This window comes from Sarcophilus harrisii, chromosome 5, assembly GCF_902635505.1.
Source record: "Sarcophilus harrisii chromosome 5, mSarHar1.11, whole genome shotgun sequence".
In the NCBI taxonomy this organism is placed as follows: domain Eukaryota; kingdom Metazoa; phylum Chordata; class Mammalia; order Dasyuromorphia; family Dasyuridae; genus Sarcophilus; species Sarcophilus harrisii.
Window position 1 is genome coordinate 244,038,149 of NC_045430.1, and position 24,016 is coordinate 244,062,164.

At 37.5% G+C, this 24,016-nt stretch overlaps 1 protein-coding gene across 3 annotated transcripts in view; it reads left to right on the forward strand.

Annotated features, from left to right (window-relative positions):
• The window catches only part of AKAP9 (A-kinase anchoring protein 9), a 170,764-nt gene that overhangs the window by 98,612 nt on the left and 48,136 nt on the right, over positions 1–24,016 (forward strand). For 2 of the 3 annotated variants that reach the window (XM_031939997.1, XM_031939999.1), the window contains 5 exons: positions 2,064–2,290; positions 12,867–13,029; positions 17,604–17,816; positions 20,039–20,271; positions 21,631–21,750. In XM_031939997.1, coding sequence (XP_031795857.1) covers positions 2,064–2,290; positions 12,867–13,029; positions 17,604–17,816; positions 20,039–20,271; positions 21,631–21,750 — 956 coding nt within the window. Of the gene's footprint in view, positions 1–2,063; positions 2,291–12,866; positions 13,030–17,603; positions 17,817–18,866; positions 18,906–20,038; positions 20,272–21,630; positions 21,751–24,016 lie in introns of all 3 variants that reach the window. The other variant, XM_031939998.1, reaches the window with a different exon arrangement.

Genomic DNA, 24,016 nt, shown 5'->3' on the forward strand with positions numbered 1-24,016 from the left:
TCCATATGTAGGCAAAGTTGCAGAATTCTGCCTCAGTGTTTGAAAGGAGACTCCTGTAATTTCCTTCTGTCCAATCCCCTATCATCTGTGGTCTCTGACCTCTGGAAGCAGCCACTGCTGATTCAGAGGGCTCCAAGTCCTGCTCCTGATTTGCTGGGGCTATGCTGGCATGAACTGTGCTGGACTGTGTTCTCTTCTCACTCTAGTGCAACAGACCTTTCCTTCTGTGGCCTTCTAAGTCATCTTTGGCATCTGACCTGAGCATCTGGTACTGTCACTGTTTCAGAAGTTCCAAGGACTTCTGATTTGCTGGGACCTGTGTGTTGGATTGTGCTCTAGTCTCACTCTGATGCAAGAAACCTTGTCTACTGACCTTCTGAGTTGTCTTGAGCTGAAAAATTACTTCACATCATCTTTTTGTGCGATGTAACATTTTAGAATGTTATTTAAAATCATTATTTCAAGGTATTAGGAGAGATTTGGGGGACAGCAGGCAAGTCCCTGCTTCTGATACATCATCTTGGCTCCATCTCTCCCCGTGTCAACATAACTACCTTTCAAAGAGAAACTATGCTGTGGCAGAAAAAACACTGAGTTGTAGTTGGGCAAGTCTTTCTGCTTTTAAAGATACTAGAAAAGTATGGTTTTATGCCCTGGTCTGAGACCTAGTTTAGTGTAAGCTCTGGCATTCATCATCTGGACCCTTGTGAATGTAGTAATTACAATCCTTGGAAATAGGTTCTGATTCTCTCCTTTTCTGACCATCTCTAAGAAGTTGCCCCAGTCAGGCTAACACCAAAAATATTTTGACTGATCCCAGAGAGTACCTAGGAATCAACTGAGGGCTGGATTCAGACATCTGAGAGTCATGAGTTTCAAGATAATCATTAAACCAGCAGGAGTCGATGAAGTCTTGGAATGTAGAGAAAGAGAAAAGAACCCCAAGATTGTGCCTTTGGATACTCATATTTAGAACGTTTAGAAAGGCAAAGTTTTGCCTATGGTCACTCAGCCAAGAAATGGAAGGATTTGAATCCACATCTTCCTCTCTTTCCTATGCTGTGTTCTCTGTCAAGAATGTGAAGTGCTGCCATGAAGAAGAGAGATTACATAGCTATGTTTTTCTTGGTTCTTCCCACTGAACCATGACTGTTCCCATATCTCAGCTTATCATAAAGGTTATATTCCATGGCAGAAATGGGTACCTTGCACTTTAATTTATATTTATATAGAAGGCACACCCATGCTTTATTAACTTTAAATACATATAGATATAGTTGATTTATATTATCCAGAAAACAGAAATAGTATAGAAGAATTAAATTTAGTCATATTAGGAACTCATTTAGGTTACAGTTTAATACATTAATCGAACCTTTAACTTATCAAATTAAAATTGTCTACAAGTTTAAATAGTTTCTTTTTCACCTCCTACCTAAAAAACTAGGTATATTCAGTGAAACATTCAAAACCAAGAAGAGGAGAAAATCAAAGATCCTAAATAATACCTACATTCTTTTCTACAAGACTTGTATTACTCTCTTTTATGCTGTTTTTTCGAGTTTTTTTTTCTTTTTTTTTTTTTTGGCTAGCTGTTGAGCAGCAAAATAATATTGCATTTTTTATATTGTCAGATATTAATTTGATAAGTAAATTCTAATTTGTCTTATGGCATTATAATTGTGAAAGACAGACACCCATACAATTATTCTGTGGTGTTCATGTCTGGTACTTCATGATCTCATTTTGGGTTTTCCTGGCAAAAAATAGTGGAATGATTTGTCATTTCCTTCTCCAGCTCATTTTACCGATGAGGAACTTGAGGCAGATGTGTTGATGGCCTGCCCAGGATTAAGTAGCACAGCTAGTCAGGGTCCGAGGCTGAATTTGAATTTAGGAAGAGGGGTCTTTCTGGCTCTAGGCCCAGCACTCACTAGGGCACCACCCGGCTGCCCCCACCTCCGGGACAGCTGCTTTCATAAATGGACTTGCCCTGTTTCATTTTCAAAATGTGTCATAACTTCTGCATGTGAATTTCACATCCTGCGTTCTCCCTCTCACAGAGGAGCCCATGGGCCCTTACCGGGGAAGCGGCGTGCCCGACAGTGCCGCGAGTGCCTGGTCAGAAGTGGCCGAGGAGAGGCTGGAGCTGTGTCAGCGGCTGGTGCGATGTGGCTTTGCTGGCGCGGAACTGGACCCCGAGAACGAAGGGCTCGTCCTGAGCGTGAGCTCCCGCCTCCAGGCAGCAGTTGAGAAGCTCCTAGAAACCATCAGTGAGACGAGCAGCCAGGTAAGGCTTCCTCGGAGCTGGAGGCCCGGGGGCCCTGCCAGCTTCTCCCCCAGAGTCTGCCAGCCGCCAGCCTGGCTTCTGGGGGCGTCTCTGACTTTTGGCTGGGGCCCTTCTGTCAGGGCAGACCACATGGACACATTCTCACCAACTTAAAGTATTAGCGAGGTACCTGAAGCACCCCTAAACGTATCAGAAACAGCACAGAAACTCCAATTTTCCTCCATCCAGCACTGTCATCTCCTCCTCCACAGAGATTCTTCAGCTCCTCCTTAAATCAGAAGCAGCAGAGCGGACTGCAGGTGAGAGAGAGTGGCCTTGTACAAGCGAAGACTTGGCTTCAGAGCCCTCCTCCAGTATATCCTGGGTAGGGGACCCTGAGAGATTCATTGAACTTCTCAGCGGTTTAAGAAGTCTTTGAACCTTGTGCCAGCCCTCTGCTTCCCTGGGCATGTGCCCCTCTCCTGCCTCCTGCCTGTCCCCACCTCTGCAGGAAAATTCATATTATAATAAAAATTGCTTTACATAGAGGTCTGTAGAAAAGTCCACTTATGTAAAGCAAGAACTATCTGTGCTCATTTTATGAAGATAGTTCTGAAAGGTTCCTTCTACCTCCAAATTTTTCTGGCTTTCTGGGAGGTTGTACTCAGTTTGATGCAAAGATTACAAAGTAAACCATCAAGTACTCTCCTATAAAGGTCATTCATATAATATTTATGTCTTTTCACTTTTTGTCTAAGTTTTCAAGTGTCCCAGGAGATTGTCTGCTATATGCAGTGAGACTAATTGTTCAAGATAAATAGGAAATGCCATGATTGGATATGAATGTTGCATCAAAATATTATAAAAATTCTAGTTTCTTCAAATATTACTATGACTTAAACATAGTTCATTTAGTAATTGGTTTTGAGTTTTTAGGAAGATATGAAATAGTTGTGGTAGCTTTAGACTTTCTGATTTGTTCAATTGCACTTCCAAGATAATCAGTAATAAAAATGAGCTTGAAATCAATGTATATATTTAGTAGTTTAAAGTAACACAAAGCAACAGCTTAAACGAGTGAGTTTTTTAAAATCATCATCATGTATTTTAACTTGGTTTCTTTGTAATAGATTTTTTTCACTTTGACCTTGATTTTTTCAGTAATCTATCTTAACAATCAAGAATCATTCTGAGAAGCAACTTTGTTTGATGCTGAGTTCATATTCATGGGGAAACTTGGAAATGGAATTCTCATGGTCTTTTTTTCTAAGACTCAGAGTCCAAATATATCTTCTCAGAAATGTGAATATAGTTAAAAGCACTTTGCAGCAAATTTGTCTACTGTATGTATCTTGTACTTATAGCAGAATACAAAAACTGCTTTCATTCTTCTAGTTGTCACTGAGAGAAGTGCCCTTTTGTGACAGCCTCTTTGGCTGTCCTTTAACACTGGCTGCATTTTGATTTCCCCCGACTCACTGGTAGAGGTAGAAGAGCCAGGAGTACTCTGTTTCCTATTGCCATTCCAGGTTCTGTCCCTCTTGGTAATCTCTTTTTCTTTGAGGTTCCCTCAATCCATATGTACCACCCAGTCAGAATTCTAGTAGCTCTTGTCTACCAGGACCCTTCCCTTCTTCCTAAATGAGTTCAGTATCTAATTTAAAGTATTTTCTCTTCAGCCCTTGTACAAGGGGACTTGAACGTGTATAGTGATATTCCCTCGATGGCTAGATTTCATAGCTCCTCAACTTATTTCCCATAACTTACTTCTTCACCCCATCTCAGCCATACAAGAGCATCATCCTCCTTACTTTGCTGTCATCCACAAATATTCCACTTTTATGCTGAAGAACCTAATCACAATATGTTTTCAGTCCACTTCTTCCCTGGCAATCCCAAATTCTGTTTTTTAGCCATATTGTGGTTTCTAGTCTCATGACCCCCTTGGTTTGTTCCCTGGCCGTCAGTCGCCCCTGCAGGAGCATCACTCTTCTACCTTCCCCATCTTGACTCTTTAAGGAACCACTTCAGCCCTCCATTGCCCTCTTCTCATATCAGTAGACTTACGTTGCCTTCTTCTGCCACTCCTCCCCCCAGATCCACTTCCTCCTGACCACGGCGTCATCGCCTCATCTCTTCTGTGTGGGATGCTCTCCCTCCTGATCTCCCCCTGGCTCCTGACTTCCTAAGTTTTCTTTCAGCCCCCACCAAAGCCCCACCATGGACAAAAAGCCTTTCCTGGTTTCTGGCAGTTGTAGCACTTTACCTATGGAGATTATTTGCAATTTTCCTGTCTTTAGCTCATTTGTATGTAGGGTTGACATGACATCTCTCCCTTTTGGCTCCTGGAGAGAAGCAGTGATCCTCCTCGTATCCTCAGTCCTGAGCCCAGGGCCCAACCCCAGCATTAGGGACACGGAGTACTCAGCAGGATGGGTGTCTTCCCTGAGGAACTCTTCCTTCCTCTCCTCAAAGCAAAGCAGACAGTTCTCTGCCTCTCTCAGCTTAGGCAGGGAGATGGTGAATGGAGAGAAGGCACCTGCCCATCTTCTTCTTAGAGAGAATCCCTCCCTGCCCAGTGAGTCCAGGACAGAACAGACCCTTTCATAGGGGACTGGAGGCTCAGCCCCCATCCAGACACTTATTGTGGGAAAAGACCAGCAGTGCCCTCTCCCCATCCTTAGGCACTATTGACACAAATCTAATTCTGAGGAGACCAGAGCTTATCCCAACCTTCTCTCCTTTGGCTGGGCCCGTCATAATACATTCTTCTCTACCAAAGAATTGTTAAGATGCAGACCCCACTAGCATGCCACGGTTCTTTTCAGCAGACCACACGTCTAAATAAAACTTGTACTGGGAAGGAGAAGTGTATTTTAAAAAGTCTGTTAAAACAAGATCACATGTGTAAAATGTAAGGTTATTAGATACTATAGAGCAGGAAGTGGAGGGGAATGGGACAACCACAGGCGATGATGACCTGAACAGTAAGTACAACAACAACCTTTCAGTGCTGGAGTTGTATAAGTTGAGAATTTTGTGTGGCCATCTAAATGGCCTCTGGCAGGAAAAAAAAAGCTCCCTACCTCTGCTAGAGAGTAAGCATTATGTTTCTACTACAATATATTACATTATCTACTGTACAGCATATTAAAACAGCACCGGGATTTTGGGGGTACCCCATTTAAGTCTCTAGTACTGCCTCAAGGTTTGATGGGTATGTCCTGCTTTCATTGGATAAGTTAATGGATGAGCTTTTTGCTTTAAGAAGCAAAGTCGATGATGATTATATCAAGGTAGAGAATTACTATCTACCTTAAAGGCTAATGGTTCTTGTTATATGTAGTTGTTTTGTGTCCGGCTCCCTGTAATGATTAACTATTATAATATAGTCCTGCTGGATTTTACCCAGACGAGCTAATTATAGGATCAAGCCCATTTGAAAACTGAACTAAGGCTATGTCATTAGCATATACTGAAAGAGATTTCTCTCACACTGGCAGAAAAGTATCTTTAACAAGTTGTTGTTTTTGTTGTTTTATTTGTTTTTACTACATTTTTTCCTTGAAAAGTCATCTTTTTTTTGGTGGGTAAGCTTTGACCATAGTTACAGACAGCTACTTCCCTGAAGTAGTTTTCCACCCACAAATATTTTTCACCGTCTTAGGATGCAGTTTAGGACCAAAGAAGATAATTTTCCAAGTGATATCCTTAGGCCCTGAAGCAGTTAATGAATGAGCAGTTAACTCCTACAGACTATTTCTTTAACTATCTGATAAAGTCTTTAGAGTTTTCCTGATCCCACATCTGAGAAAAATGTCATGTGACCCATATGTCCTGAAAAATGGTCAACAATTTTGTTTTCTCAGAAGGGAGGCTGTTCCTGAAAATGAGTCAGCTACATAATGGTTGTCTGTTTTGTTTGTTTGCTTTTTAAAAGCATAGATGGAATAAAAGCAAACATGAAGTATATAACTTACTCCTCCCACTCTATTGAACATTAGTCAGTTTTGTCAGGATTTGGCCTGGCAATTAAATAGTTTGGAAGATTTGTTGAAGGTAATAGTCACACATGGTAGAACATCAGCCATGTAAAACTCCCAAGAATTCAGTCATATCACTACATTTTTTTACATAGTTAAGGATTTTCGCCCTTTAGGTGCCATTTAAAAAATGATTATCATTCTGAATAAAAATATTGTAACATGTTTTATACACTTCCTTTACTCTTTGAATAGACTGTACTTAACAGAATTTAGCTATTCTTGATTCAGGTTTATGAAAATCAATAAATCAGCAAGTATTTCTGAAATACCTACTATGTGCCAGGCACTACAGATATGAGTACAAAGAAAGAAATTGTGTCTATTTGCAGTTAGCTTGCACAAGACAATATGCATAAAACTACATACAGCACAAATATAAATTTGTGAAATACAAGGTAGCTTAGGATGGAGGTACTCCTGTGCTCTTTCTTAAACCTGCTTTTCATTATCTTTCAGCATTTTCTTGTGCTTTCAAAGGTTGATACTTTAAACTGTCATTAACATTGTTTCTGCCTGAAACAGAGCTTTAAATATAAATATATTCATTCCAGTTTCCTACTTCTGAAAAGTTCCTGGAGGGCAATAATGGCATTTGAAGGCCTAGCACCTAGCACAGTGCACATAGTAAGTCACCTAAGAAATAATTATTTATGAATTGATTCTATGCTTGTATGAGTTTGAAAACCAGGTAATCAAGCATATTTTGTTGTCAGTATGATGCTATTTGCATGGTCTAGATCCCTGTGGTCTAGAGATTAGTGGTTATAAGAGAGCCATTAAGAATCCCCTTTAAATTGGCCACAGGTTCTAGGAATGAAAGAATTCACTCATTCCTGATTATCAGTTGCAAAATGAAAGTTTATTGTTATATAGAAATAAGTTTAATCAGAGACTGACTTCTACAGTGGCAGATTTATGGAAAATAAGAGTTTTGGACTGAGAATGCAGTTCTCAGTAGACAGAAAGTCCTGGCAACTGAATAAGCTACCAAGGTCCATCTGCAAAGACTTTAGTTGATGGACGCTTATTATATTGGCTATCTTAGTGGGGGTTGGGAAGCCCAAGCTGGGCAAGTTGGGCGGCCCAAGCAAGTCAGAATGGGGGCTGGGACAACCGGAGCAGATCAGAACCAGTGGGGGCTGGGAGAGCCCAAGTTGGTGCAGATCCTGTGGGGGCTTGGACAAGCCCTGATCTCCTATTGGAATTCAAAGGGATGTTTTGGACCAGGATTTGTGAATCAAAAGGCCCTGGCTTCCAGGAAAGGCGAGTTTTGTCTGGGAGGATATGCCTCAGCCAGGAGGGGCTGGGAATCTGAAAGGAATCACAGATCAATAGGAAATACAGTTTCTTAAAGGGACCCCACCCCGCTTCACATATAATAAGCATAATTATGCTCTTCTGTAAGATTCTAAAGTGCATGAGCTTTAATATATATCCTTTGTAGCATCTATTTCGACTGTTTTGTGGCTTCTTTTGCTGATTTACTGATTCCTGACTGTGTTCAGGGTTGTTAAAATCTCCAAATAGCAAGTCCCAGAGGAAGTCTTAATGAATAATAAGGGGTTTGCAGTTCTACTCTATTTTCACAAAGGACAAGATAAGTAGGACTGGCTTTTGAGTAGCATAAGAAAAATCAGGTAAAACCATTCAGGCAATTTGGAAGCATGGAAGGAATATTGGACATAGTCTCAGAAGATCCAGGTTTGAATCCCAGCTCTCAGTTTGAGAGCCCTAACCACATGATCTTTGGGCATTGCCATCTATAATTGTCTCGTGAGCCTTCAGAGTGGGCTTTCCCACTTGGGACCTTGATCTGACATACCAAGAAGTAATTTCACTGATTTGGTAATATTGAGAAATTTTAAGAAGATTCATTAATAAGCATACCATCCAGATGGCATTTTATTAAAAACCATTTAACAAGTATTGGGAATGGCAAAATTAATTCTTTCCCCATGCAACAAATTTTAACCCAAACCACACTGGGTCATGTTTAGAACAATAGACTTATTTGAAGAAGTTAATTTGTCTCCCTTTAGACTCTGGGTCAGGTACCTTCCTCCAGTTAAAAATCTTTCTATGTTCTAAAAAATCCTTCTTGAGATACTTGGAAATTTTCATTGCTATTCAGCCTCTAATTAAATAATGGGCCCCATTAATGAAATTTTAAAGTTGGTATTGAATTTTTATTAGAGCCATCTGCTTGTCTAATGCTTATCATTTTTGAGAAAGAGTTGTCAAGTTCAAGATATTTGGAAGCTTGCTCAGAAAAGATACCTAAAGAATGTCTTTCATTTCATCTAAAGACGTTTCACATTGAAGATGTCATTTAATTTTTCATGTACATTTTTTAAAAATTGAAAGCAGCCTACTGGTATCAGTATTCGTTTTAGAGCTCTAATTGCACCTGTTCACTACTGTTGTGTCATTGTGTGCTTTTCAGCTACTGTTAAGGTTCATTAAGTACACAAACTGGCATAACTTCAGAGTTTAGTGCCTTGTGCACCTTCATTTTTAAAACAATGCCAAAAATATTTTCTTTTTGAAAAACAACTAGTCTCTGTGTATTGGAATATTAAAATAGTTTATAGTTGAATTATTTGCTTTTTTCAGCTAACTTATTTGAGAGGATGGATATCCTTTGTTAGAGAAATATCAGGTTAAAAAATGCTAATAAAATTTTCCAGAATTAAATAATGAACATACTACATGTTTAAAGAAGCTTTTCAGTAAAGTGGACCCATGAACTCAGTGTATGCATATTTTATAGCTTTTTTAACATTGAGAAAAGTGAGCAGATTATTTTAAAAGCACAACTTACCTAAACACCCCTTTTCAAAGTCTGACGTGGTATTTGGATCCTGTTAGACAAGCTTCTTTGTGGGCGTATTAATTCAAATTCCACCTGCCAGTGCACCTATAGGTAAAGACATAAAACCACTCCCTCTGCCTTGAACTTTTCCTGAGAGAACATTGACTAGAATCTTTTGCCTAGCCTGATGGACTGTTTGAATTCAGAAAAGCTTTTCCTTTTAAACCAAGCAGCAAGAACAAAGACAAATAATGTTGCGGCAGCTAAACTTCTCCTCTTTTGCTTCTATGGAGATTTCAAGTGTTGACTTTCCCTGCCGAATTCTACTTGCACTCCTTGATTTCTGCGGCATAGAGCATTGATGTTGAAAGAATATTTCATCGCTTTGGTTTGCTGCTTATGGTCTCATTCTTTCACTTTTCAAGGAATTTATCACTCTTCTGGAGAAGATTATTGTGAGAAGAATGGCAGAGTCTAGTTTTTGAAAAGTGACCTTTTAATAATTCAAGTGTATGCATTAATTGTCCAAGACTTATCCTTTTTTGTTGCTGCTCTGGTCTTATCATCAGAAATTGGAAAGGAGAGAAACCCTCTTTAACCAACTATAGGTAGCCAAACTGCTCATTCGGTTGAACCAGATCATCAGTGACCACTTCTAGAATGGATTCCTATAGGACTTACTGGGCATCAAACACCTTCAGTGGCTTGTGGTTGGAAGAACAGGATGAAGACATGTATGAGGTTGAATCACGAGTGCCTTTACCAAACCCTTTTCCTCTCAGTGACCAGTTGGATGAAAATAATTCAGTTGTTGTTAACACTTCTATTTTTCATTTTAGTCATAAACGAAATGGGCATATATTAAAGCTCATTTCAAAAATCTCCTTGCCTACCCCACCATACTCAGTAAGTACTAAAATTATTCCTTTGGTTGAAAACTGAATGAGAAAAGAAGTAATATTTTACATAGTTGCAATAAGACATAGAAGTGATGGACTCACCTTTTTTGCCTCAGTTTTTTGGTTTTTTATTTAAATTATATGATGCTATTCAGCTTTAGGTGAATTAGATCTTCAGTGATCTTCAGTAACCTAGTGCACAAATCTACTCTGAATTTGAGGGAGAATAGTAGGCTAATGTGACAGTTGTCCAATTCTAGTTACCTACATGAACTTTCTTAGGCTGGTTTACTGTCTTTGACTTGTGTAAAAATTTGGTGGACGTGCAAGAGAAAGCAAGTAGGGACATGTTCTCTATGAAATGATGACAGAAGTCAAGGGGTACATTTTTTTAATTAAATTTTATTTAAAGTTTGAATTAATCTTCAACAAATACAAGCATGTCGTTATACCAAAAAGAAGTAATAAGCTTGTAATAAGAAACTGTGAATGTGTACAATTGTGTTTTCTTAAGGAATAAATGTATTAAATTTAATAGTGTAGTGATAGAGCTGGTCCATTTGTTTATGCCTCAGTCATGTGCCTTTTTGTTTACTTCAGTGTAGTTCTAGTAATGTTTTTATTGAATTCAGCACAGTCATGGAATAAAGGTACCTGGGTTCTTAATCTGATTTTATGTGGAACTTAACTTTTTTTATTTTAAAAGTATTTAGTGTGCTATTCTGAGAAAATAGTATCTGATCTCTTTACAGGAATCATAATATTATAGGTGATGTAATTATTATAAAGAATACTATATATTTAGTGTTTGTGCCTTAAGTTCATTACTGCCAAGACAGATATTTTAATCAACTCTCTGTGTTCTTTAATATGATATAAACCACATTCTTGTGAAGTTCAGTGCTTAAAACTATAATATGCTTAGCTAATATTTAACAAGTGCTAACCACATAAAGCAGGTGGTTTTCAGAACTTTTATTATCCTTCCCGGAACTTATATTAAAGTGACAGTGAATTTTATCAGGGTTATTAAAAATGGTCACCTAAAGTTCAGTTATAATTCTCAAATTCACAAAATATTTTTTAAAATATTTAAGTGAAAATGTTTAAGACTTAATATTGTCATACAAAGTGATAGTAAGTCATTTTAATTAAATAATGTGCATTGTAAATATCACACAGTTCTCATAAAATAAAATGTTACTTCTTTAAGATAATATAACAAGAAAAGATTTTATGGCTTTATAGGACTAACTTATGATAGCGAGAAAGCCAGAAGGCACCTTAGAGATCACTCTGCCCAACCCCATCACTTTATATTTTAGATCAGTTGAGGGCCAGGGAAATTAAGCTTTCCCCAAATTGCATGGGTTCTAAGTGACATAGTAGGGACCTCACCTATGACTTCATGCTAAATAATGTTTGCACTGTACCATAATGCCTTCTGCTCTGTTTTTTATTTTATTAAATTAAAGTCTTATTACTATAAATTAGTTTGGTCATAAGTGAAACTTTTTATTTTAAATGGGGAAATTAATTCATTATTGGTGGTTTTATAGTGCCATATTGGACATAATAAGGCTTATTTTTTTTAACCTAAATCTGATTTAATATGAAACCTCAATGCAGTTATAATCAGAGTTATTTTAAAGCATGTGTGCACACATGCATTTGTGTGTGTGTGTGTGTGTGCACGCGCATGCATTTTTCTTCCAAATCTTGTTTCAATAATGTGGTCTGTATTGGGGATTAAGCTATATTCAGAGCAGTATAGAAAAAAATCACTTAAGCAAACTCTCTTTAAAGATATTTTTAGATATCGGTAGATTACAGAACAAAACAAAGATATTTCCTTATACCAATTAAATATGTATTTTCTTGACTAGTTTTATAAAATTGAATAGAACAATTTAAAAATCCTGTAGCTTAGCTGGCCCACTTGGTTTGAATTTTTATATATTTTCTAAACAACCACAATGTGAATTACAAACAAAAGTGACAGAAATAGGTGAGATCAATCAATATCATTTAAATATATATATTTTACTTGAGTTGTGACTGATTATTTCATACAGAATGAATAGTGGACTTGAAGTTAAGAGACCTGAGTTTAATGTGAACTTAACTTCACATTGTAACCATATGCAATTGAATTGCTCTAGCCTATCATCAGTTTCTCTGAGTTACAAATATAAAGACTCTCCTTGCTCTACCAAGCAAACCAATTATATAAATTTGGTCTCATAAAACATACATACAGAGCATTTATTTGCAATTTGCTATATGCCGGATATCATGTTAAGCAGTAGCAATAGAAATACAAGCAAGCGAATACTGTCACCAAGAGTCACACATTCTGATGAAGGAAGATAATACATTAAAAAGTCCCTGTAATTTATTCTACAGATTAATAATAGCATTCATTGAAAGTATTTAAATAGGGGCAGCTAGATGGTGCAATGGATAGAGCACTGTCTCCCCTCCCAAATCAGAAGACCTGAGTTTAAATCCAGCCTCAGATATTTAAAACTTACGAGCTATGTGACCCTGGGCAAGTCACTTAACTCCAGTTGCAAGGAAGAAAGGAAAGAAGGAAGGAAGGAAAAATGTTTAAGGACTGATTTCACGAATTAATGCAAAATTCTTAGGCTTATCTTTTTCTTAATACCTCCTTTTAATTTTATACTGGTATTTCATACAAGTTATAATATTAAAATAGAGTAAGGCTATTCTTCACTTTACTTTTAAGAGTTGATTCTTAACTTTTGACCATGATAGATACACATGCATTTTAATTTCTTCACTTTTTGTTAATCAATTGAATTTTTCTCCTAATTTAGCTTGAACACGCCAAGGTCACGCAGACAGAATTGATGCGTGAGTCATTCAGACAAAAACAGGAAGCCACAGAGTTTCTGAAATGCCAAGAAGAACTACAGGAGCGACTCAATGAAGAGTTGAAAGCCAGAGAACAGCTGGCTGTGGAGCTTAGTAAGGCAGAGGGTGAGTTCCTTGGCTGTATCTGTTAATGGCGTGTAGATGGATTTTTTTGGTGGTTGTTGTTATTGTTGCTGTTTATTTCTCGTTAGTTTTTTAGCATTGATTGGGGAATTATCTTTGTTCACATGTAGTACAATGCAAACTCACAGATATTTGTGCACACACACCTGTAAGCTTTGCTTTGACTGATGAGTCATTATTTAACTCACTTTCCAAAATGAATGAGAGATAAAATGTAAATGAAGTGACATTATGAAAAACTGTAAACAATTAGATTTTATGAAATGTTGCTGTTTTTATTGTGATTATTAAATGTTTATGACCAGAGTTGAGAAATTTTTACTAAAACATGAATCTTGAATTTGACCCCATTCAGGTTTGCAGAGGCATTTCTAAAAATATAAGACTAATGAAATATTTAATTTATACTAATAAAATATTCTCATTTCATCTGTAAGGCCTTTTTCCCAGACATGTTAACTGTACATCTAGGTGTTTTAGTGAAACAATGTTAATAAGTATTAAATATCCACATTTTACATGGTAGAAGATAGTTATAAATTTGAATTTGAATATTTATTTCAATACATCCATGATCTGTTATTTATTTATTCTGGTGCAGTGGCCAGAATATGCCTCAGTAGTTAAAAGTTGCATACATATTAATTTTACTTGGGTAGAAGATAGAAGTTTCCAAATGTTCTCAGTTCATGGTACCCTTGTTATTCCAGTAACTCATTCATGGCATCTTTTGGCCAAAGGAAGTATCTTACAAGTTCTCTTTATTAAGAAATTAGGTCCAAACAACTTAATAAGCATTTATGTCCTAATATCTTGGTGGATTTTTGAAAATGTAGTACAAATAAATTGAAAATAAAATATTTTTCATACATCCTTAAACAGCCACAATTACTAATGAGATGTGCACAACATCTGTTGTGCATTAACTTCTCAAGCCTTGGAATCAAATTGGTCACTGCCATCTTTATATCTATTCCACAGTGATTTTCTTGAGGTATTTTTTTTTTTTATCACAGTAACCAATGAAAACCCAACTTTGGAAAGATAGAAGAAAAGTTCATGAAGTTACTGTCATTGCTGACAGTACAAGTAAACAAAATCCTATCTCAGACATTTGAAAAAGGAATGTAGTACAGGCATGTAGTGTGGAAACTGTATTGCTTTGAGCTGGTAGTTTGTGTAGTTAAATTATCGAATTCAAAATAACCCATGTTTCCCCTGTGAATTTGCTTTAGTGCTCTGGAATTCCATGGCATACAATTTAGGAATTGTTCATTTAGACAATAGTTTAGTAACAGAACTATCTATTAGTGAAATGAACTGTCTCAGGAGGTAATAGATTCATTCAAAATCTTTCAGTAAAATCTGAATGACCACTTGTCTGATCTGATCTCCTCTGTAATGGAAAGAAAAGAGATCCTTTTTTAGGTGTTTCCACAACTTTTCAAAGACACTAGGGTAAACCAGTTGCTACAATGAGGAATCTAAACATCCTAAATCTGGCAAAAATGTTGATCTTGCCACATGGAGAAGTATGGTAGGCAGGGCCCAAAACACTTAAGGATAAACTTGCTTGTAAAATGTTATCTTAGTTATCTTAGGAAACATCAAGGGTGAAACCAGGAGGACTGTAGACTATAAGTGAGAGAGATTTGTCAAGGAATCTCTAACAAACTAATCACTCTATTTGTCAGAATGGAGTCACTGTCTTTGGTTCCCAGGATGCTGTGTGAAGAATAAGTAGCTAGCTGAGACCAAGTATACACAGAGAAGGTCATCAGGGCAAACCATATCCTGAAGTACTCTGTCTAGACTCTTGTATGCAGTTGGATGGACAGCTTGAAGAGGCAGTCCAAATTGAATAGTAGGATGATAGTAGACTGGATTTTCTTTGGTAAATTTTGTGGGGTTTTTAATAACTCCTGTATTTTCAGCTGATTCTATTTGGCTAATGGAGCACAGAATACCACATAGTCCCAAGAATTAAACTTGCAGGTCACTCCAAAGGGATAGAGGGGTTTGGGGTATGAAGATTCTGTGGGACATTTCCAGGATGAGGCACAGAAGCAAAATTTGCATCCGTCATTGGACAGCAATGCCCACAGTGTCAGATGGAAGGCCCTGGCATGATGGTGGCCCCTCTGGGGTTTATGTCCAATCCAGAGTATCAGGTGGATTCCAGCTTATCAGGACAAAAGCTATGAAGTATTGAAATTCGAAAATGAGTAAACTGTGGTTGCAGGACATTGAGTGACAGGAATAAGCTGGAACTAGACAGACATAGTATCTTTCTGTGGCTTGAGCTCAAGCTCTGTGACTCTCAAACCACTGATCTACCCTATCAGTCTTTATTTTTAGAGACTGATAGATGGATTTAGAAGAGTCACAGGGTAGGACCAGAGAAAGATTTGTCAGCTCCCTGGAGCATTGCATAATGAGAGAGAAATTTGCATAATTCTCTCCCTCTCTGCCCCTACTCCTTCCCTCATTCTCACATATCTCCTCAGAAAAGCAAAATAACTCTGAATCCTATAGGATAAAATATTGATTGCTCCACTTGGTAGCTAAAACCCTTTACAATCTGACTATAGCCTACTTTTCCAAATTTGTTATATATTACTCCCCATCCTGTGATCTATGATCCAGCCAAATTGGTATCAGCACACCATGGTGTATATATAAGTGTGATGGAATTATATTGTGCAATAAGAAATAAAGCATATAAGGAATTCAGACTAAAACTTGAGATGTGTATGAATGAATATAGAATGAAATAAGCAAAACCAGAAGGATATTTTGTGTGTGTGTGTGTGTGTGTGTGTGTGTGTGTGTGTGTGCTGTAACAGTGTAAATGAAAAGAAGTGAATTTTGTGCAATTTTTAAAAAAAGACTTTTGTGAGGAGAATCTTGGTAGAGAGGCAAGGGCTGACTAAAACCTACATTATCAGATGCAATATCTGTTATTAGCTATTTTTGCTTACATCTTTTCCTTCATTATAAAAATATTCAATTTCACAAAGTTGGGAAGTTCAGAAGGGAATGGTATTTCTAAAAATCACTGAATACTTGTGGCATGTAAACAAAAGACATTAAGAAAACATTAAAAAATAAAACCATATCCTTGTTAAATAAATAAATGAATGAATGACTTGGAATCAGAACTTCAGTTCAAACTTCCTTATATATAAATTGTATCCAATAATCACAGATTGATTCTGACTTGCAAGTCCCAGATTTCAGGCTGGTTCAAGTCCTTAATGTTTCAGGTGAGGAAATTGAGGTTCATAAAGGGTGAGGGAAGAGAAAGAAGTAGGAAACATGATTGTGGCACAGAGCCTTTAGCTCCAAACTCGGCAGTATTCATTATTTTATCAGAATCTTCAAAAAAAATTTATATTATTGATACTAATTGTACAAATATTTCACACTGCATCACTTCGTTTAAGTTTCTTCACTTTCAAAAATCTTCTATTTCATTATGACTTATACCTATATAATATTCATCACAGTTATATACAACTTAGCCATTCCTCAATTATGAACATGATCTTAGCTTGCAATGTTTTTGCCACCACAAAAAGAGCTGCTATAAATATTTTTGTGTATATGTGCCTTTTTCTTCTTTCTTTGATCTCTTTTAGGTGTAGATACCTAGCAATAAGTATAGCCAGGTCACAGGGTATGCATACTTCATAAACTCTTGAAGAATGAAATGGCAAAACCAAGAGAAAAGTTCAAAAAAAATAATAATGTTTGAAAGCTCTGAGAACTATAATTAGTTCAATGGCCATTCATAATTCCAGAGAACCAGTGATGAAACATGCCATCCACATCAGAGAGATACATAATGCATAATGGTTCATAATGAAACATACATCTACACAGACACGTACACACATACATAAACATTATATACACATATACACACACACATTTGTATTTATATTTAAATATAGCCCATAGGAGAATTTGTTCTGCAGCCTTGTGCCCATTTGTTACAAGAAATGTTTTTCTTCTTTCTTTTTTCCTTCATTGGGATGAAGAATGGGAGGGAGAGCAAATTGACTTCTGTTCATTTTTAGAAGTGGAGAGGTAGGACAAGTGATAGGAAGATGGCATGGATGCAGTAGATGACATCATTATAGAATTAATTTTGACAAATTGTTTCACTTTGCTACAACAGACCTCTCATAGAATGAGTGTGATCTGTAATTGTTTGTGATATGAAACAAGACACACCCATAAAAGTTTATTTTCTAAATCTGGTATATTTTCCATTGCACCTCTCTTCATTGTTCTATACATTAACCTAGTTATTTTAAGGCCCCCAAAAGCCTTATAAATGCAAACTGTTGTTCTAAGGGACATTTGTAAGTTAGAATAGTAAAAAATAGAAAAAATAGAAAAAAAATCAAATAGCATTTGAAATTCAACAGTTTGAAATGATATGCATGCAAGTTATAAATTGTCATGATATTGTATCTGTTCTTCTTTTGAAAATCCACTGATAAAACCACAGACTAAAACAAGCCCATTCTGATAATTTTGTTTCCTAGGTATCATTGATGGCTATGCAGATGAAAAAGCTCTTTTTGAAAGGCAAATTCAGGAAAAAAGTGACATAATTGACCACCTAGAGCAGGAGCTGTTATGTGTAGGTAATAGATTACAGGAATTGGAAGCAGAGAGACAACAAATCCAGGAAGAAAGAGAATTACTGTCTAGACAGAAAGATGCCATGAAAGCAGAAGCAGGACCAGTTGAACAACGTATGTATTATTTTGACTTTTTCTATTAGATATTATGATATTTATTATATGAATATTCATTTTGAATTGATTGGCTTTAGTTTTTTTTTTGTTGTTTTTTTTTTTTAGTGTCTTTGGCACACAATATATTAGTACTTTAAAATTTGCTTTAAAGATGTTGGAGCATATAAATGTATCAGTTAGTAATTGGGATATAGTTATTTTTCTTCCTCAGGTATCAGTAGAAAACAATACTTTCTCCCTCAACTTTATGCTCTTATCCCAAGTGGAAGTGGCTAATAATGCAGAATATGAAAGAATTTGTGAAAGGTATATATTCTAATGGCAGAGATCAAAAAAAAATTTAGTTGGTTGGTTAATAGCACTGACTGACAAATGATGAACAGTTTAGAGGGATGAGATAGTTAATTGTAGAGTTGAGCAGAATAAGAAAGTTAAAAGCAGGCTCCCACCTAAATTTTATCTAGTTGTTTGTAAGTAATAAGAATAATAACTTTTATACAGAAAATATTTCTTTTAATTTTTCAAATAATGTCTTAAGAGTTTAGGGGAAGGGTAAAAACTAAGAATTTTTGTGAGGATGACATCTGAAGTGTGTGTCATTAAATTCTTATTTTTGGTTTCTCTCTCTTTTTCTTTTTTTTTGGTCTCTTTCAAGCCATGTCAATTTCATATTACAGGTTACAATTAGAATTATGAATTTTGTAGCCTCACAAACTTCCATAGCAATGTTTAATAATTCTAAAATTTCTGACTTGCAATAAAGAATTATTTGTGGTGTTTGTTGAAATTAACGTATTGAAAAATTTCAGCTGTAACTGCTAACATTTTTCACATCAGAAAAACAAATCTAATGCCTTATATCTAATAGGGACTGAATAAATGTTAAGTGAATTAATCAGAAATATTTAAAATTTCCAAGAAAAACTGCTAATGTCAGTGCACTTCAATCTTGCCTTTTGCTTCATTTTCTCTTTTTATATTATCCCACTCGAAGAATAAATGGCATGTAAATTACTGTGCTTTTGTTTCCTTTTTCTTTTTTCTTAGGGCTAGTAGATGCTGCAGTCGATGCAGCACCCGGCGCAGGTGTGTTTATATACTGCATGGCCAGTCTTGGGTGATAGTTGGGTGATAGATTTACTTCCTAAAATTAAGTAAATAATGATTCTTGGACTTCAACTAACTGTTTCTCTAACTCTGACACTTTGCTGTTGTGTTTCACACTTACAGCTTTTTCCTTTAACAACAACAAAAAATTTTTCTTGTAATTAAAGAGCACATTCCATTGTTTGAAATTAACAAGAGATTCATATTCACCATCATCTTATTGCATTCAATTTTTGAACAAATTAAGACTAGTTTGTTTTCTTAAAACGTATTGCCTTGTAACTTCCAAATAGAATTAATACCAACAGTTAATTAGTTTGCCAAGTGCTGTTAACATTGATTCGTACTAATTGGCTAAATCAGGAATTAGTTAAGTGGTAGATAAGATGATGGCACCACAAGAATCTTTGATGTGTCGTGAACAAAAGTTTTCTGGTTGCTTTAAATATTGACAGTGTTTGCAAAAGTCAAAGAGAAGGTGGTTGGACCCTGGGCACCAGCCTGACTGACATCTTTCCTTGGTTGAGGAGCTTTACGTTTGATACTCATTTGCCAGGCCTCCCTAGTGGGATGTGAAGGATAGGATGGAAGGACAATCGGGAATGGGTCTCTGAAAAGGGGACAAAATAGGAAGTCTCTCTGTGATTGAGCCATTGCTCTTTCTCTGATTCTCAGCAGCCCTGCATAAAGGTTTATGATGTGGTTCCTCTACTGCGGCACGTGCATGTACATAAGAAATATGTTTTGGGTTTGAGAACAAATTAACTGCTTTGTGTGCGTCAAGTGATGGTTTTGCATTAATTAAACCTTGTCCTTTCCTTATAGTTAAAGACGTGTAACTTTGACTTTTCTGTGCTTTTTTTCCCCACAAGAATCATCATTTAGTGCTAGCACTCTTATCTGTAAATGATTTATAATGATGAGCTATGGTGGCAGGTTAATGATTCCAAGTATTTTAGAGAGAGAAAGAGAAAGCACAGCTCATCGCCTCTTGTGTGTGTTTGAATTAAAATCCGGATTCTCTGTTCTGAGAGGTTCAAATCATAGAAGTGTGGAGTTGAGCCATCATTAACTTGGTAACAAAACCTGCAGTGCTCTTTCATTTGTAACAGAATTGCTGCAAGAAACAGAAAAGCTAATGAAGGAAAAACTGGAACTCCAGTGTCAAGCCGAGAAGGTCTGTGATGACCTCCAGAAACAAGTGAAAGCTCTGGAAATGGACGTGGAGGAACAGGTCAGCCGCTTCATGGAGCTTGAGCAAGAAAAGAACGCTGAGCTGATGGACCTGAGACAGCAGAGCCAGGCCCTGGAGAAACAGCTGGAGAAGACAAGGAAATTTCTAGATGTAAGTAGCGAGAAGAATGGGGAGGAATCTGATTTCTTACTTGGAAGCATGGGGGGTCGACCGTGTCTCGGCGGGACCGTAGATTTAGAGAGGGCCTCGTTAGGGGCTTGGTGTGCATGTTACAAGGGAGAACCTTTTCAGGCTTCCCCAGAGCTGTGGCGTGAATCCCAGCTTCTGGGGCTTTCCACGCATCCAGGAGAATGACAACGGGACCTCATGACAACTCGTTCACACGGGTTTGGAAATGGCCGTTTTTAAAATCTGAGCGCAAGGGTGGTTCTCAGTGTCGATAATAGTGCGACACCCTTTGTGCCCCAGTCCGGATGGAGAGGAGCCCAGCACAGAGACTGGGGACAGACTCATTGCTCTTCTCGTTGCAGTGGAGGGGGCCCACACCAGCATCCCCTCGGGCCCTGGAAGCTCTGGTCAGGTGTGTCGTGCTTTGGGGGTCAGGGGCGTATGCATGTGCTCTTCGTGCACTACACAGGCTTTACTTTTTTTGTTTTTTCTTAGATGATAGGGGGAGGAAAAACCTAAGACATTACCAGATTAGAGTTGTTCCTTCATTTACTGCATCTTTATAAAAGAATTCTTATTACCTTGTAGACTTGTGATCCCAAATTAATATTCTAGGCCTCTTTTATGCAAGAAATTAAATAAATTTTAGAGTACACTTAGCCAGTTTTTTCACATTTTGCATTCTCTGTAGAGGCAGTTCGTGGCACAGTAGGTACAGCTCTGGGCCTGGACCCAGAAAACCAAGTTCAAATCCCAGCCTCTGATTCTGGGCAAGTCACTTAACCTGGGTTTATCTCAGTTTCCTTATCTGTAAAATGGGGATACCAGTAGCACCTACCTTTGAGGGTTGTTGTGAGGATCAAATGGGGTAATGATTGTAAAGCACTTAGCACAGTGGATAGACACCCAGCCTGGAGTCAGGAGGACCAAGTTCCAATGTAACCTCAGACACTTAGTCACTTGGTCACTCTGGACAAGTCACTTGAGGATCAAATGAAAGAATGATTGAGGAGTGCTTAAAACAGCGCCTGATACATAGTAAGCATTATATAAATGTTTGCTGCTATTCTTACAAGGTGTATTTCCTGCTTCCCCATATTTCACTGACTCAATATATATTCGATAATAGCTTCATTTTATCCCTCTTTCTGAAGTTCTAAGTCAAATGTAATCTTCATTGTTTTGAGCATACCCCCATAAGAGCTGTGGAGCTCATGAAGTCTTCCTGCTGTCATCTCTTCTGGCTCCTCACCTTCAAGTAGGACTCTAGCTATAGTGAGGCTGTGTAAGATCATGTAACAATTAAGCATTTCTTCTTTTAATCTTCTTCTCTCATTTTAGGAGCAAGCAATTGATAGAGAACATGAAAGAGATGTGTTCCAGCAAGAAATACAGAAACTAGAACAGCAGCTGAAGGCCACCCCAAAGTTTCAGCCCATCAGTGAGCACCAAACGAGAGAGGTAAGAAAGACTCTGGGCCACTGACTGCACCTTGCAGCTCTACTTGGAAAACCTGTTAGAGGCACCTGAAATCAAGTAGACTTACAACATTTATCCCAATAAATAATTCTTCAGAACAAGAAAGTAAACAGGGGAATTGATACTGTTTCTCTATAAAAAGTTCTCAATGCCCTCAAATTCCCTTAATACTCTTGCTGAAATTTGCATTGCCCTTTTTTTCTCTTTGGATCCCTTTAAGGGAATAGGGAAAACTGTAACTGCCTCATGCTGCCCAACATTTTATTTAAGATCTTGTTTTTTTAATCTTTCAAGTTGCTTCATCTTTTCAATTTATGCTCTCCCCCCCCACCCCCATTTTCAATAAACATTAGGCTGCAACACCAAAAGATTGTTCCTTCCTTACTATAGGAAAGTCAAATTTGTTTTCAGTGGTTAAAATTCCAAATATAAACATACCTCTGTATTCCACTTTTCTTGAATTATGCATTTCCAGTGCAAATAAGGGGCCATTTCTTTGACTGAACCTGTGGTTTCATAGAGAATTCCTGATCAGGAATTTCTTTCCTAACGTGCATCAGCAATTCATTTGAAATTTTTCAGTGTGAAAAGTCAGCTGTCTGGGTCACTGAGAGGCTGGGTGATTCAGCTCTCTGGGTCAGAGACAGGACTTTATCTCAGCAGACTGATTACTCACTGGACCCCAGAATCTCAAGAGGCAAAAGAACCTCAGAGACCATCTAGTCTAACTCATGTGCCAAAAAAAGTCTTCTGTAGCCCTGTTGACAATTGGTCTGGAACATCCCCTGCTTACTCATTTCTGCCCAGATGGCCCCATACCCCTTTAGGATAGCCCTCACCATTAGGAAGTTTTCCTGGCATGGAATCTCTGTCTCCCTCTCTCCTAGTCCTACACTCAGGAGCCACCCAAAGCAAAGCTATTCTCTCTTCTTCGGGACAGCCTTTCAAAGTCTTGGTTCCAAGGAGCCAGGTGAAGTGAAAAGAACAATGGATTGGGAGTTGGGGGGCCCTTCCTCACTGTCTGACCAGAGACCAGTCACCTCAACTCTTAGCTCCTGTTTCCTTATCTGCAAAATAGCAGCCCAAGGTTCTCAGGCTCCAGGGCTCACCCTCCCTCCATCCCTCTGCGCCACTCCCCTTTTTGCAGCTCCAACAGGGTTGTGGAGTCTTAGCGTAATTGTAGCCCCGGAATGCTGAGGGAGTGTCTCAGCATTGTTTTATCTTTGTTTCTCTGTTGCCTAGTCAAGTGCCTGGCACAAAGAGTAGCTGCGTGCTAAATGCTTGTTGATTGATTAGGTAAAGTAAAGTAAGAAGACACTATGATAAGGTCCTTAGTTCCTCTGTGCAAATTAGTCACTGCATCCGGAAGTGGGGCAAAAGGCATATATATGATCTAAAATAAATAAATCAGGAGTAGTTAATAATTGATTTCAAAAATCCACTAATTTGCCCCAGATTTGTCTTTATTACTCCTAAATAGACCAGCATTAACCATGTGATCACCAAGTATGTATGGCCTCCTAAATTTCAGCACTTAATTGGTAGTATGGGAGATAAGAAAATAATTAAACCCTATTATAATGTGGAAAGAAAGATAAATATACATTAGACCATATTGTACAGCACAAAATAACATATAATTAAGTGCTGAATCATATGGTAAAGACTAAGTACCATAGGAGCTTGGTCAGGAAGGACTTCATGTGAAGGTAAGAGATGGTTTCATGGAGGAGAGTGGGATTGACTAGGTGTAAAGGATTAAAGGGTAGAAATAGACCAGGAAGAAGCAAGAAGACATTCCATGCAAGGACTACAGTATGAATCAAAGTACCCAGGAAGAAATGATCTAGCATGTCTGTGGAGCCATGACAGTTATAATGAGGAAAGTCTTTTTGGATTTAACTAAAATAATAACTGCATACATTTATCTTTCTGAGTACTAAAGGAGATACAATTTATATAGGAACATGAGTCTTTGATTAAAGAATCACATAACAGGCAATGTTCACTGATGCAACAAAACCAATTACATGGTTTATAGGTTACATTTTTACACAAGTACACATGTTTTGGTACATATGATGTTAATTGAAGAATTATATGTTAATTCACTTTTGAGTTTTTTCAGTATCTCCAGTTTTGGTAAATAAACTTACTCTTCTTCGTCCTATCCTTGCAATTACAATCTGAACTCTTACCTTCCCAGCTATATCTACTACTATTGCCCTCCAGGGACCCTGCATTTGAA